Source organism: Primulina eburnea, chromosome 14 (genome assembly GCF_022965805.1).
Source record: "Primulina eburnea isolate SZY01 chromosome 14, ASM2296580v1, whole genome shotgun sequence".
In the NCBI taxonomy this organism is placed as follows: domain Eukaryota; kingdom Viridiplantae; phylum Streptophyta; class Magnoliopsida; order Lamiales; family Gesneriaceae; genus Primulina; species Primulina eburnea.
In genome coordinates this window covers 3734083-3745993 of record NC_133114.1, presented here as the reverse complement: position 1 = coordinate 3745993, position 11911 = coordinate 3734083, and the positions used below count along the sequence as shown (strand labels likewise).

At 36.1% G+C, this 11911-nt stretch overlaps 3 protein-coding genes across 4 annotated transcripts; 2 read left to right on the top strand and 1 right to left on the bottom strand.

Moving 5' to 3' along the window:
- The first annotated feature begins 394 nt into the window (after nt 1-394).
- LOC140811965 (uncharacterized) lies at nt 395-1459 on the top strand. Its single transcript, XM_073170105.1, has 3 exons — nt 395-655; nt 780-1181; nt 1312-1459. The coding sequence occupies exons 1-3, from the start codon at nt 479-481 to the stop codon at nt 1366-1368; spliced, it is 636 nt and encodes a 211-aa protein (XP_073026206.1). The 5' UTR covers nt 395-478; the 3' UTR covers nt 1369-1459.
- A 2946-nt stretch (nt 1460-4405) lies between these two features.
- On the top strand, nt 4406-8384 carry LOC140812627 (pentatricopeptide repeat-containing protein At5g39710-like). Of its 2 annotated transcripts, XR_012113705.1 has the most exons (2): nt 4406-7087; nt 8025-8384. XR_012113705.1 is itself a non-coding variant. In XM_073170945.1 (1 exon), the coding sequence occupies exon 1, from the start codon at nt 4444-4446 to the stop codon at nt 6763-6765; it is 2322 nt and encodes a 773-aa protein (XP_073027046.1). In that variant the 5' UTR covers nt 4406-4443; the 3' UTR covers nt 6766-7356. The 2 variants fall into 2 exon arrangements, 1 of the variants encoding a protein (XP_073027046.1); XM_073170945.1 differs by lacking the exon at nt 8025-8384 and having other exon boundaries at nt 4406-7356.
- A 1920-nt stretch (nt 8385-10304) lies between these two features.
- On the bottom strand, nt 10305-11464 carry LOC140812011 (uncharacterized). Its single transcript, XM_073170178.1, has one exon. It carries the CDS (start codon nt 11373-11375, stop codon nt 10317-10319), a length of 1059 nt encoding a protein of 352 aa, XP_073026279.1. The 5' UTR covers nt 11376-11464; the 3' UTR covers nt 10305-10316.
- Nucleotides 11465-11911: the final 447 nt, after the last annotated feature.

Sequence of the window (11911 nt, the reverse complement as noted above, 5' to 3'; positions counted from 1 at the left end):
TAAATTACATTTTTTGAAAAATTACAGTTTTATTTTTTCAATTTATTTTCTCTCTTTAATTTTGTAGGTAATTCTTCAAGTAAGTAACTCTTTTTTTTGTATAATACATCATGTCGTGAAAATACTTTGTTTGTTATTATTAAGTGTGGTCGAAGACATGAATTAGTTTTCTATTGTGTTGTATTTAGAGACTTGTTTGTTTCATAATTCAGTCATGTGATAAGAAGATTACTGTTTTCATTTAAAAAAATCGAGTCTTATGGGTCTCGTGGATCTACCTGACCCCATTTCTTATTCGGGGTGAGATGGATCCGAAAAATATTTAACCGAATTAAGAGGGAAATGAGTCGAAAAAATTTTCATGTAACGGTCTTGCGTTAGCCATACCTGCCTCTTTGACGTCTCTGTACTGAACTTTAATATACTAATTTAACACTCTTCTCCGCCCCCAAACCCCGTCTCCACCCAGTTCTGTGGGATGAGCGTGTTCGGCGGAGATAGCTGGGCTAGAGAAGCCCAACACCGGAAGAGAAGAGTCGACGATTTATTGCTAGATGGAATCGATGCGTCTTCCTACAAGAAACTCTCCAACGGCAAATTTGCTTGTCTAATTTGTCCTAAGAACCCTGTTCTCGACTCCTTGATCATGCTCTCAGTAAGATAACGAAACCCACGATTTGAGTGTGTTTATTTACTTCTGTTTATTCTAGATTCACCAGACATTTTGCGACCAATTAGGAATTTCGAAACCCTAATGTTCTGTAAATTTCTGGATGCAGACCCATGTGAAAGGTTCCTGCCATCGAACTGCCGCGATTAGGTTCAGGGATAGTGAATTAGCTAGGAAAGAAGAGGTTAACAAGAGAATTGCATTGTCGGATTCTCCGACTCCTAATTCCGCCGCCTGTGCTTCGGTTAAACGACCAAAAAGTACTAACAAACCCCTGATCGAGCGAGTGCAGAAAGTTGCTTCCGAGGTGTATTCTAGTGGAGTAAGTCCAAGCAGTAAAACATGTGGAAACCCGGTTTTGGAATCCGAAACTTGTGATTATGTTGCTGAGAGAGGAGTTGTTGGAATGGTGCAGCAATTGGATTGTAGAGAGCGTCGAGAGAAGGAACTGAAGTTCACGGCTGCTGGCTGGAAGCGTGATTGCCATGGAAGCTGGTTTAAGGATGAAAATGTGAGTTTAATGATTCTTGAAACCCAAATGCATCTGGTAGTGATGAAACTTTGGTGGTTTGATTGTTTTTGCTGCAATTTTCGACTGAAATGTAGATAGTGAAGTTGGTGATTTTTTCATTCTACTGCAGGTCGAATTTGATTCAGACGAAGAGGATCCGAACGATGTCTTGACCGATACTACTTAATACCATCATCAAGTAGGAGAGTGGATCTTCTGATACACCATGAAGTCTCCATGGTTCGATCTTGGAGTATAAGAATGATCTTGATTCTTGACTTGGCTATGTGATTTCCCAAGCACATTAGAATTTTCGTGCATCGTTCCCTCTATCTTTTGTTGTCACTCGTCAGCTGCCTGGTGACCAACAGGGCTACACAGTTGCTAATACAGATAGTTTTGAACGCTGCATATCGGTGTTCGATGATGGAAGGGCCCCTTTACACTGAGGTTTTTTGTTTAAAAATCAGTTCTCACATTGTGTTTTTGGTGTGGATAATCTTTGTGGATTGGTATGTTAAGGCAGCAACGTGGTTGTGTCGACTCCAGCATTCAGTGCAAGATTGATTTATGTAATGCCTGAAATAAATATTCCAATTTGTCGATTTAGTAATGTGATATTACTAAATAATTAACGATTTTTAAAGAAGAAAATATGATATATTTTGGTCATATGAAGTTCAAATGATTTGAAATTTGGATATAACGTAGAAAACTGAAAGATATAGAAGTTTTATGTTTTGAGTTTTGGAAAATTTGATCGTTTGACTGATCCAAAAGAATATGTTAAATATTAAACGTTATATTATATTATTTTATTAATGTAATATAATATAATAAAAAAATATATAAAATATTAAAATTTTCAGGCGGTGATTTCATTTCACATGATGTCAATCACAATTCGTGAACAGAGAAGAACGAGAGGTGAGAGGAAATAGATTTTCGATTTTCTTTTCAATCGTGCGACTTATCGGTTTATCTAATCGACGAACCGACTTCAGTTCTGAGATCGTTGATACGAGGTCTTTGATTTGAGGTATAAATTTAATAGTTTTGGTGATGTTTGAAATTCGTCGATTTCTGGAATAAATCCGATAAATTATTAAATCATACTGAAATTGAAGATTGTTGAATAGTGTATGATTTTAACGAAGTAGAGAAGATTATAGTGGTGTTATTTTTAATTATTCCTAATTTTAAATAGTTTGATTGAGATTGGAGAGTTGTTTGTCAGTTGTTATTAATTCTGATTGTATATAAGGAGTCTACGAAGTATATGCTACACGTTGATATAAAGTTTTCGCAATTTGACGGATATTGTAAAATAGCCTATTATTTGATGTTAAATTAATTAGGGTGTATTTGATGATAATATTGTGAATTAAATACATCAGAATATTAAATTGTTGAGCGATAATAATTTATAATCGAGTTTTATATTTTGTTGAGTAAATTGTTGCTGGGCTATTTGATGTTATATGTTGAGGCTGTTATTATTGTGTGGATACGGTGACAATGATCTGATATTGTCGTTGAATTATTTAGATACATCACAAGCCTCGGGATCAAAGAAATAGCCAGATTATATATATATACTCGATTATCAGGTACGTGTTGACGTTCGAGCATATGTTGTTATTGTTTAGTATTGATGAATACTATTGCGTTGAACGATGATAAATCACCGGAATTGGGTGATTTGATATTATATTTGTTGTTGTTTATTATTGTTGATATTGTTGACTATCGTTGTTTGGAGACGCTCGTTGATGTTGTCACGTTGAGGTTGTTCGTTCAACGATATTGCTGTCGTCGGAGTTGGGGTGCGACGTATCGTGGATGTTATTCGTTCGACGATATTGCTGTCGTCGGTGTTGGGGTGCGACGTATCGTCGATGTTGTTGTTCGTTCGACGATATTGCTGTCGCCGGAGTTGGGGTGCGACGTATCGTTGATGTTGTTGTTCGTTCGACGATATTGCTGTCGCCGGTGTTGGGATGCGACGTATCGTCGATGTTGTTGCATTGTGATGATGTTGAGGTTGTTGATGGCTGATTGTCCAGAAACGGCAAATGGGGTATTTCTGTTATCATTTCAGTTATATCTTATGTTGTTAATATCACTGTTATGTATTACGATGATGATTGTTGTATATGCTCACCCTTTGGGAGCTGTTTCTGTTGGGCAGGTTACAGGACTATGCGTGAGACATGATAGTGGTGAAGGACCAGGTGTGTCTAGTCAAACAGTCCTGTAGTTGATAGTAGATAGAGACATTATAGCTTATTGTCTTATTTGAGTTGTATGTGTGTATTTATTATATTGTTTCTGCTACACTGACGTAGATAGTGTGGTGATTGCATTATTTTGTCGTATATGCATTATATTATTACATCGTCGAAAAGAAAATTTTTATGCATATGACGTCACATGTTGTATGATTACGTGGCGAGGTTTGAGGCGCCACAATTTACCTTCGAAGCCACGAAAATTTACATGCTCTGCAGTTACATGTATAATTTGAGCTGCTAATTTAGTTATTTTCCACTTTGAGTAAGCTTTTGATTTTCCCGTTGTGTAACATTCTTCTTTGCTAAATGTTACGATCTTGCCCAATGTAATATTAATGGGCTTCTCATGTAATACATGTATCACAAGAGATTGCGAAACTTGTAATAATTCAGCCTCAAAATTTATTTTACTAACCCATGCAAATGGTGAAACTTAAATTAAAGAGGATGTTTTTGTGATACGGTCTCACGAATCTTTATCTATGAGACGAATCAATTCTTAAAAAATAATATTTTTAGCGTAAAAATTAATATTTTTTAATAGATGATCTAAATAAAATATCTGTTTCACAAAATACGATCCGTGAAATCGTCTCCTACAAGTTTTTGTTTAAATTAAAATATCTAAATTCAGTCGGAAGTAACTTTTTCTTCATTCGTTTATGTTATATTTTTTAGATTTCAATCATCAACTTTTGCTTCAATAGTGGAAGGGGAAATTTAAGATTTCATGCATCTGTTCGGTTTTGTTGTGGCTATTCATTTGCTGTTTAGTAATATCTTAGGGAAAGATCTTTAAATTAATTAATATTAGATAAAAAATTGTATGAGACGATCTCACAATCGTATCTTATGAGACGAATATGTTATTTGGATCATCCATGAAAAAATATTATTTTTTGTTTTTTTTATAAAGATTATTACTTTTGTACCGCTTTCAATCGATTATTTCCGAGGATTTTCCCGAAATGCCCCTGCGTAGACTCCCACTACGAGTCCTTCACACGTTACCTCTCCGGCCGCCACCGCCGCCTCCGACTCCGTCAACACCATCGCGACCACCTTCCCTTTTCTCCTCTCCACCGGATACTCTCCTCGTCGATAAAGCCATAGCCTTTCTCAAACGGCACGACCTGTTCCATCTCGACCCTTTAACATCCCAATTTACTCCTCAGTCCGCCTCCTACTTACTAATCCAATCGCAGAACGACTCAATCGTGATACTAAAATTTATCGATTGGGCTTGTAAATTCCCCTTCTTCATCAATGACCTGCAATGTCATTGTCTCGCCATTCACATCCTTACCCGCTTCAAGCTCTATAAGAAAGCTCAAGCCCTCGCGGAGGAGATTTCTGTAGCTTTTCCCGATTACTTGGATGGAGATTTACTGTTTTCATGCCTGAAGGACACATACCAGGCGTGCAACTCGAGCTCCGGTGTGTTTGATTTGATGGTAAAAGCGTTTTCTAGCTTGAAAATGATCGACAGAGCTTTGAATTTTGTAAATTTAGCTAAATGTCACGGGTTCATGCCTAGTGTACTGTCATATAACTCTATTCTAGAGGCAGTAATTCGTAGTTCAGCTCACGGACATGTAGAGTTAGCTGGGAATGTGTATCGTGGTATGGTGGAAAGTGGCATTTCTCCAAATGTTTTTACTTACAACATATTGATTAGAGGGACATGTGCTAATAAACACATCGATAAAGGGTTTGATTTACTCGAGGAGATGGAGAAGAAGGGTTGTTTACCGAATGTGGTCACATATAATACTTTGATGGATGCATACTGTAAAATAGGGAATATCGACGAGGCCTATAGATTATTGAATTTGATGTGGCAGAAAAATTTGGAGCCAAACGTGATTACGTATAATGTCATACTGAATGGGTTGTGTCGTGCGGGGAGAATGAAGGAGACTGGTAAGGTTTTTGCAGACATGAGGAGCAAAGGTTTGCTTCCTGATGAAGTGACTTATAACACTCTTATTAATGGATATTGTAAGGAGGGAAATATTCATGAAGCTCTTTTTTTGCATGCGGAGATGGTGAGGAATGGGTTGTCTCCCAATGTGGTGACTTATACTGCTTTGATAAATAGTGTATGTAAAGCAAGAAACTTGCAGCGAGCCATGGAGTTTCTTGATCAGATGCGGGTCAGGGGAATTAGCCCGAATGAGAAAACATATACGACTTTGATTGATGGTTTCTCACAACAAGGGTTCATGGATGAAGCTTATAGACTTCTAAGTGAAATGATTAGTAGGGGCTTTTCACCTTCTGTCGTGACATATAATGCGTTGATCAATGGGCATTGTGTATCCGGTAGCATCGAAGATGGTTTGCAGTTGATCCAAGAAATGACTGTGAAAGGAATAAATCCGGATGTTGTAAGTTACAGCACCATCATATCTGGTTTTTGTCGAAATTCGGATTTGTACAAGGCATTTCAGATGAAAGAGGAGATGATCGAGAAGGAAATCTTACCAGATGCCATTACTTTTTCATCTTTGATCCAAGGACTTTGTGGGGTCTCGAGATTAACCGAAGCTTTTGAATTATTTCAAGAAATGTGGAAAACCGGTCTGCTACCTGACAAATGTACATACACTACTCTTATAAATGCTTTTTGTCATGAAGATGATATTGGTAGTGCAATTCGTCTCCATGATGAAATGATCTCCAAGGGGTTTTTTCCCGATGTTGTTACCTACAGTGTGTTAATAAACGGGCTAAACAAAGAGGCTCGCAGCAAGGAAGCCAAGCGGCTTCTCTTCAAGTTGTTCTATGAGCAATCTGTTCCTTATGACTTGACTTACGATTTCTTGATTGAAAGTTGTAGTAATATTGAATTTCAAAGTGGGGTAGCTCTTATCAAAGTATTCTGTATGAAAGGTCTGATGAAAGAAGCGGATCAAGTTTTTCGAGAAATGCTTCAGAAAAACCACAAGCCTAGTGAAGCAGTTTATAATGTTCTAATTCATGGTCATTGTAGACATGGGAACTTGCAGAAAGCAATCAATCTCTACAGGGAAATGGTTCATCAAGGACTCGTTCCCCATGTGGTTTCTGTTATTTCTATAATAAGAGAACTACACAAAGCAGGGATGAACAAAGAGCTGAGTGAAATACTACAAGATTTATTGAGGAGCTGTAGGATCACTGATGGTGAACCGGCTAAATTCCTCGTTGAGATGAATTTCAAAGAAGGTAACATGGATGCCGTTTTTAACATTCTCACAGAGATGGCTAAGAGTGGGCTTCTTCCCATTGCAGTAAGAAGTTTTTAAACTTGTGGATAACTTTTATGACCAGTGTTTGCATGGAACTCCGATGTGAAACACCCATGGTATATCGGAAATTTCACATATGGAATTTCTGGACTGTAACTCTGAAATGAGTGTCCTAATGAATTGGGCAGATGGAAGAGGTCCATTAGACATTTGCCATTCTTTATTCAGCATGTTACGATGCTGCAAGGACGATGGATATCGTTTTTTAGGATATCAGTTATCAGTTTGCTCTATCTTGCTGGTGAGGGCACTCAAACTGTTCACGATTCACTAAGTAGCTGTTCAACTCTCGGATGTCTGCTTGCACCGTTCTACTGTTGTAAGTTATAAATAAATAGTGAGAAATCCATTTGCTATAATCAGGAATTATGTTATTCTTATGTGAGAAAGATTACGTTTTTCTCTCGGCAAATATAAGTAAATTGAGCTCTTAGTCATTACTGAGCTCCCAGAGACACTCAAATGGAGACTTTTCCACCTCTAGTTGTGAGGGAATCCTCAATCTTTCCGTATGTGTAATTGCACTCTGTCGGTGGTTATTACTGTTGCCATTGCATAAGAATTATTGTTAATCCTGTTCGATGATCAGTGGATTGTCCAATGGTATTGTGTTCATTTCTTGGCTTCAATTATTGGCTGTATTCATACAGACAATCACCGAACTTTCTTTACTCTTCTACCATAGAATCTTCTACCATAGGATTTGAATCTTGTGAAACTCGTCTAAACTCGAATTAAGTTCGTGATCGCTACTGTTGAAAATTCAAATTTACGCCCCGCCCCAAGAAAGGGTAAATATATTCCAGGTTCTTTAAAAGGGTTGGTTAATCAGTAATCATTGTGCATCCACATCTCAGCAATAATAAAAACTTTTTCTCGTTTGGGTTTCGCCTTTTTGACTTAACATTTCAAGAAATTCGGCTACGGTTTCCTTTCCCCTTCCCCATCTGTAATGATGACACCATTTGATTTACCATAAAAGTCTTACTCTAACCGTGTATCTATCACAACACATACATAATATTAATAACGTCGCAAAACATGGATCATTGGGGCAATTGTCAGGGTAGTACTTGGTGTCAGGCTTCTTATGTTTTCTGAGTCATTTATAAACAAATGGATCTTTCAATATATGGGGAGATCTTATTCGTGTGCAGTCTTCATCCTTGGTTGAAATAAGGTAAAATATGTAGGACTGCCTGACAAATGTTTTTTTTTTTTGGTGGGTAAGCCTGATAAACATTTTCTTGATGCAGCACATACATAATCTGTTACTGGCGCTGTGCTATTGATTACTTTTGTGTCAGCTAAGCTGCTCATGCAATGTCAAAGTGTTCACACTGATCTGGGTCCTTCTTTCAAACAAGATCTTAATAAGGTTGAGACTGCCTGCCATTTATTTCTTCTCTGTCAGAGTGTAACCTGGTCTGGTCTACTACCCTCCACTTTCAGGGGCTCCACCCTAATAATAACCAGCGGAACCAGTCACATGTCATACACATACATAAGATATTTTGTTTGTAGTTTTGGAAAATGTTTTACAATTGAATGATAAATGAATTGAAGTAGTGTATTTTTAAAAAGATAGTATTCAGAATAAAGATTATCAGACAATTTGGCACTCATTTAATTGATGTAGCAAGCAAAACAATTAATTTAAATTCTCTTTGCTCCTTTCTCTCTTTCTTGTAAAACTGAAGTATAAATCTCAATTATGAAAATCTTGATCCTATGTTATCAGTAATTTTATATTTTATGCATTCCTCTATGATGGCGTTTGTGGAAATTTTATATAGGTCCTAGACTAACTTGTAACTAATATTAAGAATGCTTTATTTTTAAATTTGAATGGAGATCAGTATATTGGGAAGTCCAAACTTCCATACCCATCTTCATTCCTGTTTTTTGGATTTCGGGTTTTCTCCGTGAGGAAAATTAACGTCTCTACTTTTTCATAACCGGGTAGTTCCAGACAGGTTTCGGGTTGACCCGGCCTCGTTAATCATTCCTAAAATTATTATGTCTCTACTCATGTGTGATATTCAATTTCCCTCAAAAAAAATTTCCCTCCATGATATTTAATTTGATTACAGATAAATATTTTAGTTAATTAATGTCACTTTATAATAAAACCCAACAACTGATTTTAATGATTACATCCACCATTTTAGAATAATGGAATCTATGCATCCTTCGTTTAACAGCTGCATTCGAATAATAAACTAAAAGAAAGTAGACAAAAGGGTGGCAAAATCACAGGGTTTCATTTAAATTTTACCTTTTATATAAATAAAAAAAAGGCATTTTATGATGATCTTAAAGGTAATTGCATTAGATTCTTGGCTCCACCTGTCTACATTGAAAAGTACTGTATTAGCTTACATTTGTTTTAAAGTATGTAAAATTTATTTTTCTAAAAAGAAAGAATATAAGTTAAATATAGTTTTTTTGGTAAAAACTTGTGTGAAACGGTTTCACGGGTCGTATTTTGTGAGACAGATCTCTTATTTAGGTCATCCATGAAAAATTATTATTTTTTATGCTAAGAATATTACTTTTTATTGTGAATATCGATAGAATTGACACGTCTCACAGATAAATATTCGTGAGATCGTCTCACAAAAGAGCTACTTTTAATTATAATAATCATCACAATTGGTCAGAGTATTATTTATATGGCAAAAACTTGTGTGAGACGGTCTCACAAGTCGTATTTGTGAGACGGATCTCTTATTTGGGTCACCCATAAAAAGTATTACTTTTTATTGTGAATATGGGTATGGTTGACCCATAGACAAAGTTTACTTTTTATTGTGAATATGGGTATGATTGACCCATTTCACAGATTATGATCTGTGAAACAGTCTTACATGATACCACTCTATATACATATAATAAAATATTATAAAAGAGGGACCAATAATCCAGTTATATTATATGTTTACTATTTTCTCATCAAGTGTCCAATAAATACGTGAAAATGAAATATCACAAGTTTATTTTAAAATATGTTATATAATTACGTGAGAATGATGAGTAAACATTTGTATAAAAAAAATTAATTAAATAATTGGGAATAATGAAAACATTGTAACGATAAGGACAAAAACTTATTTGAGACAGTTTCACGAGTCGTATTTTGTGAGACAGATGTTTACTTAGGTCATCGATGAAAATATTTTACTTTTTATGCTAAAAATATTACTTTTTATTGTTAATATCGGTAGGGTTAATCCGTCTCACAGATTAGAATTCGTGAGACGGTCTCACATAAAACCCACTCAACGATAAGTTGCCCGTTCAAAGTTTTGAAAATTAGTATTATAAAATCAAACTTTGTCTACATCAATGGCTGAACTTGCATATCATGCGTAATTTTTTTTTGTAAAAAAAAACATTATTAATTTGAACATATCTTTATTTAAAACACAATCGTGTGCATTTACGAACAAATCAACAATTAAACAAACTGAATTACGTAATTAAAATATATTTGCAAATTTTGAGCATGAAATTTACAATTTTTATTGATGAAAATTGTGCTTATTCTAAAATTTCTTGGAATCGGATGAGAATAGAGATGGCTGAAATCCTAAACAACCCAATAATCCTTGTTTGTAAGGCAAGAAAGTTCTTTTCTTCATTTCCTCTGAAACAGCTCTATTTACTGTGTAATGCAACTCATGAGCTGAAATTGGAGGGCCTGATTTTCTTCTCCTGGAAACTGATCCGCTGCTGCTATCTGTAGACCTGAAACTCGAATTCTTGACATCGATGGAATCAGTTTTCTTCAATACAGAAAACTTCCTCATCTGTTCTTTGTCTGTTGCGTGGCTTTCTGATGCGCTTCTGAACAGTAAAAGGTCTTTGATCTTCCATTTCTTGTGCCAAAATGAAGAAAAAGCGGAAGCTGAAGAGGGATTTTCTGTTGGTTCCTGGTTGAATTCGGGATCAAATAACAGATCAGAAACTCTGAAAGGAGACAAGGATCTTGTCGCTTTATGCCTGGATTGTGACGAATTTGAAGAATTGTTGGATCTTTCCCTTCCTCTTGTGTAATTACTTTCATGAAACTTTTGCTTCCGTGTCTCTTCCAGGGCTGCTGCAAATGGGCCCAGGTCTGAATCTTTCTTCCTCTGGCGTGGAGAGAATGGTTGTCTGAACATTTTCTTGGGAGATTTCGGCGAATCCGGGGTGGGCTTGTCATTTTGTTCGTAATGAAATCTTGGAGGTGGCTTCAACGGCTTAATCTTGCCTCCATCGAAAAGCTCATCCGCCGACAGAGAAAGCCTCTCCAGATTCCCACTGAAATCAAACTCAAAATCTATCTCCTCCAAATCTTGTTCAGCATCGCCATAGTTCGAAGAAGCGGCAGTACTGATCTGATCTTCTTTACTCTTACGAATCCCGGGCTTTTCTTCCCAGTCAAACGGCACAGAAACATCCCCTCCGTCTTCTGCGGCGTAGACCCGTGGGCTGGCGGGAGCACTGTAAAAAAAAGAGCCGAAACGTTGAGGGCTGGAAGGAGCACTTATGTAAGGTGAAGTGGAGGCGCTGTCGAATTTGAAGTCCATGTTTGCCTGTGGATTCATCATCTCCATCGCCATATCTGTTGTTGCAGTGTGTAGATGAAGATCACAGGAATTGATGGCTGAATCGAAAATGGAGTTTATATGTAAATGCTGGGGCAGGAAAGGGGAAGGAAGGGGGGACAGTTTTTTGACTTGAATTTTAGCTTATATAATTTTTTTTTTTGTAATATGGAATTTTCATTCTTCACATTTAATTTTCTTGACGGACACTTCAACCAATCCTCTAGCAATTTATTAATTTTCCATCTTTTCTGAAAATTCATTATTTATATTATATTATGGAAAAAAAGTTACCACTAACTTATTTTATTTTTATTTTGGTTCATTATGTTTTAAATTTTTGCTTTTGTTATACTAAATTCTAATTTTCGATTATTTTGATCTGACAATTCAATAATTTCCAATCAACGGCAGTATTTTTTAATGTAATATTAGCATTTTAGGATTTCGTCTCAATATTTTTTGATAACACGTAAACAATTCAAAGAAATTGGACAAAAAAAAAACCAAAATTATGACAATAAACTCAGATTTTGAAAATTTTGGGACGA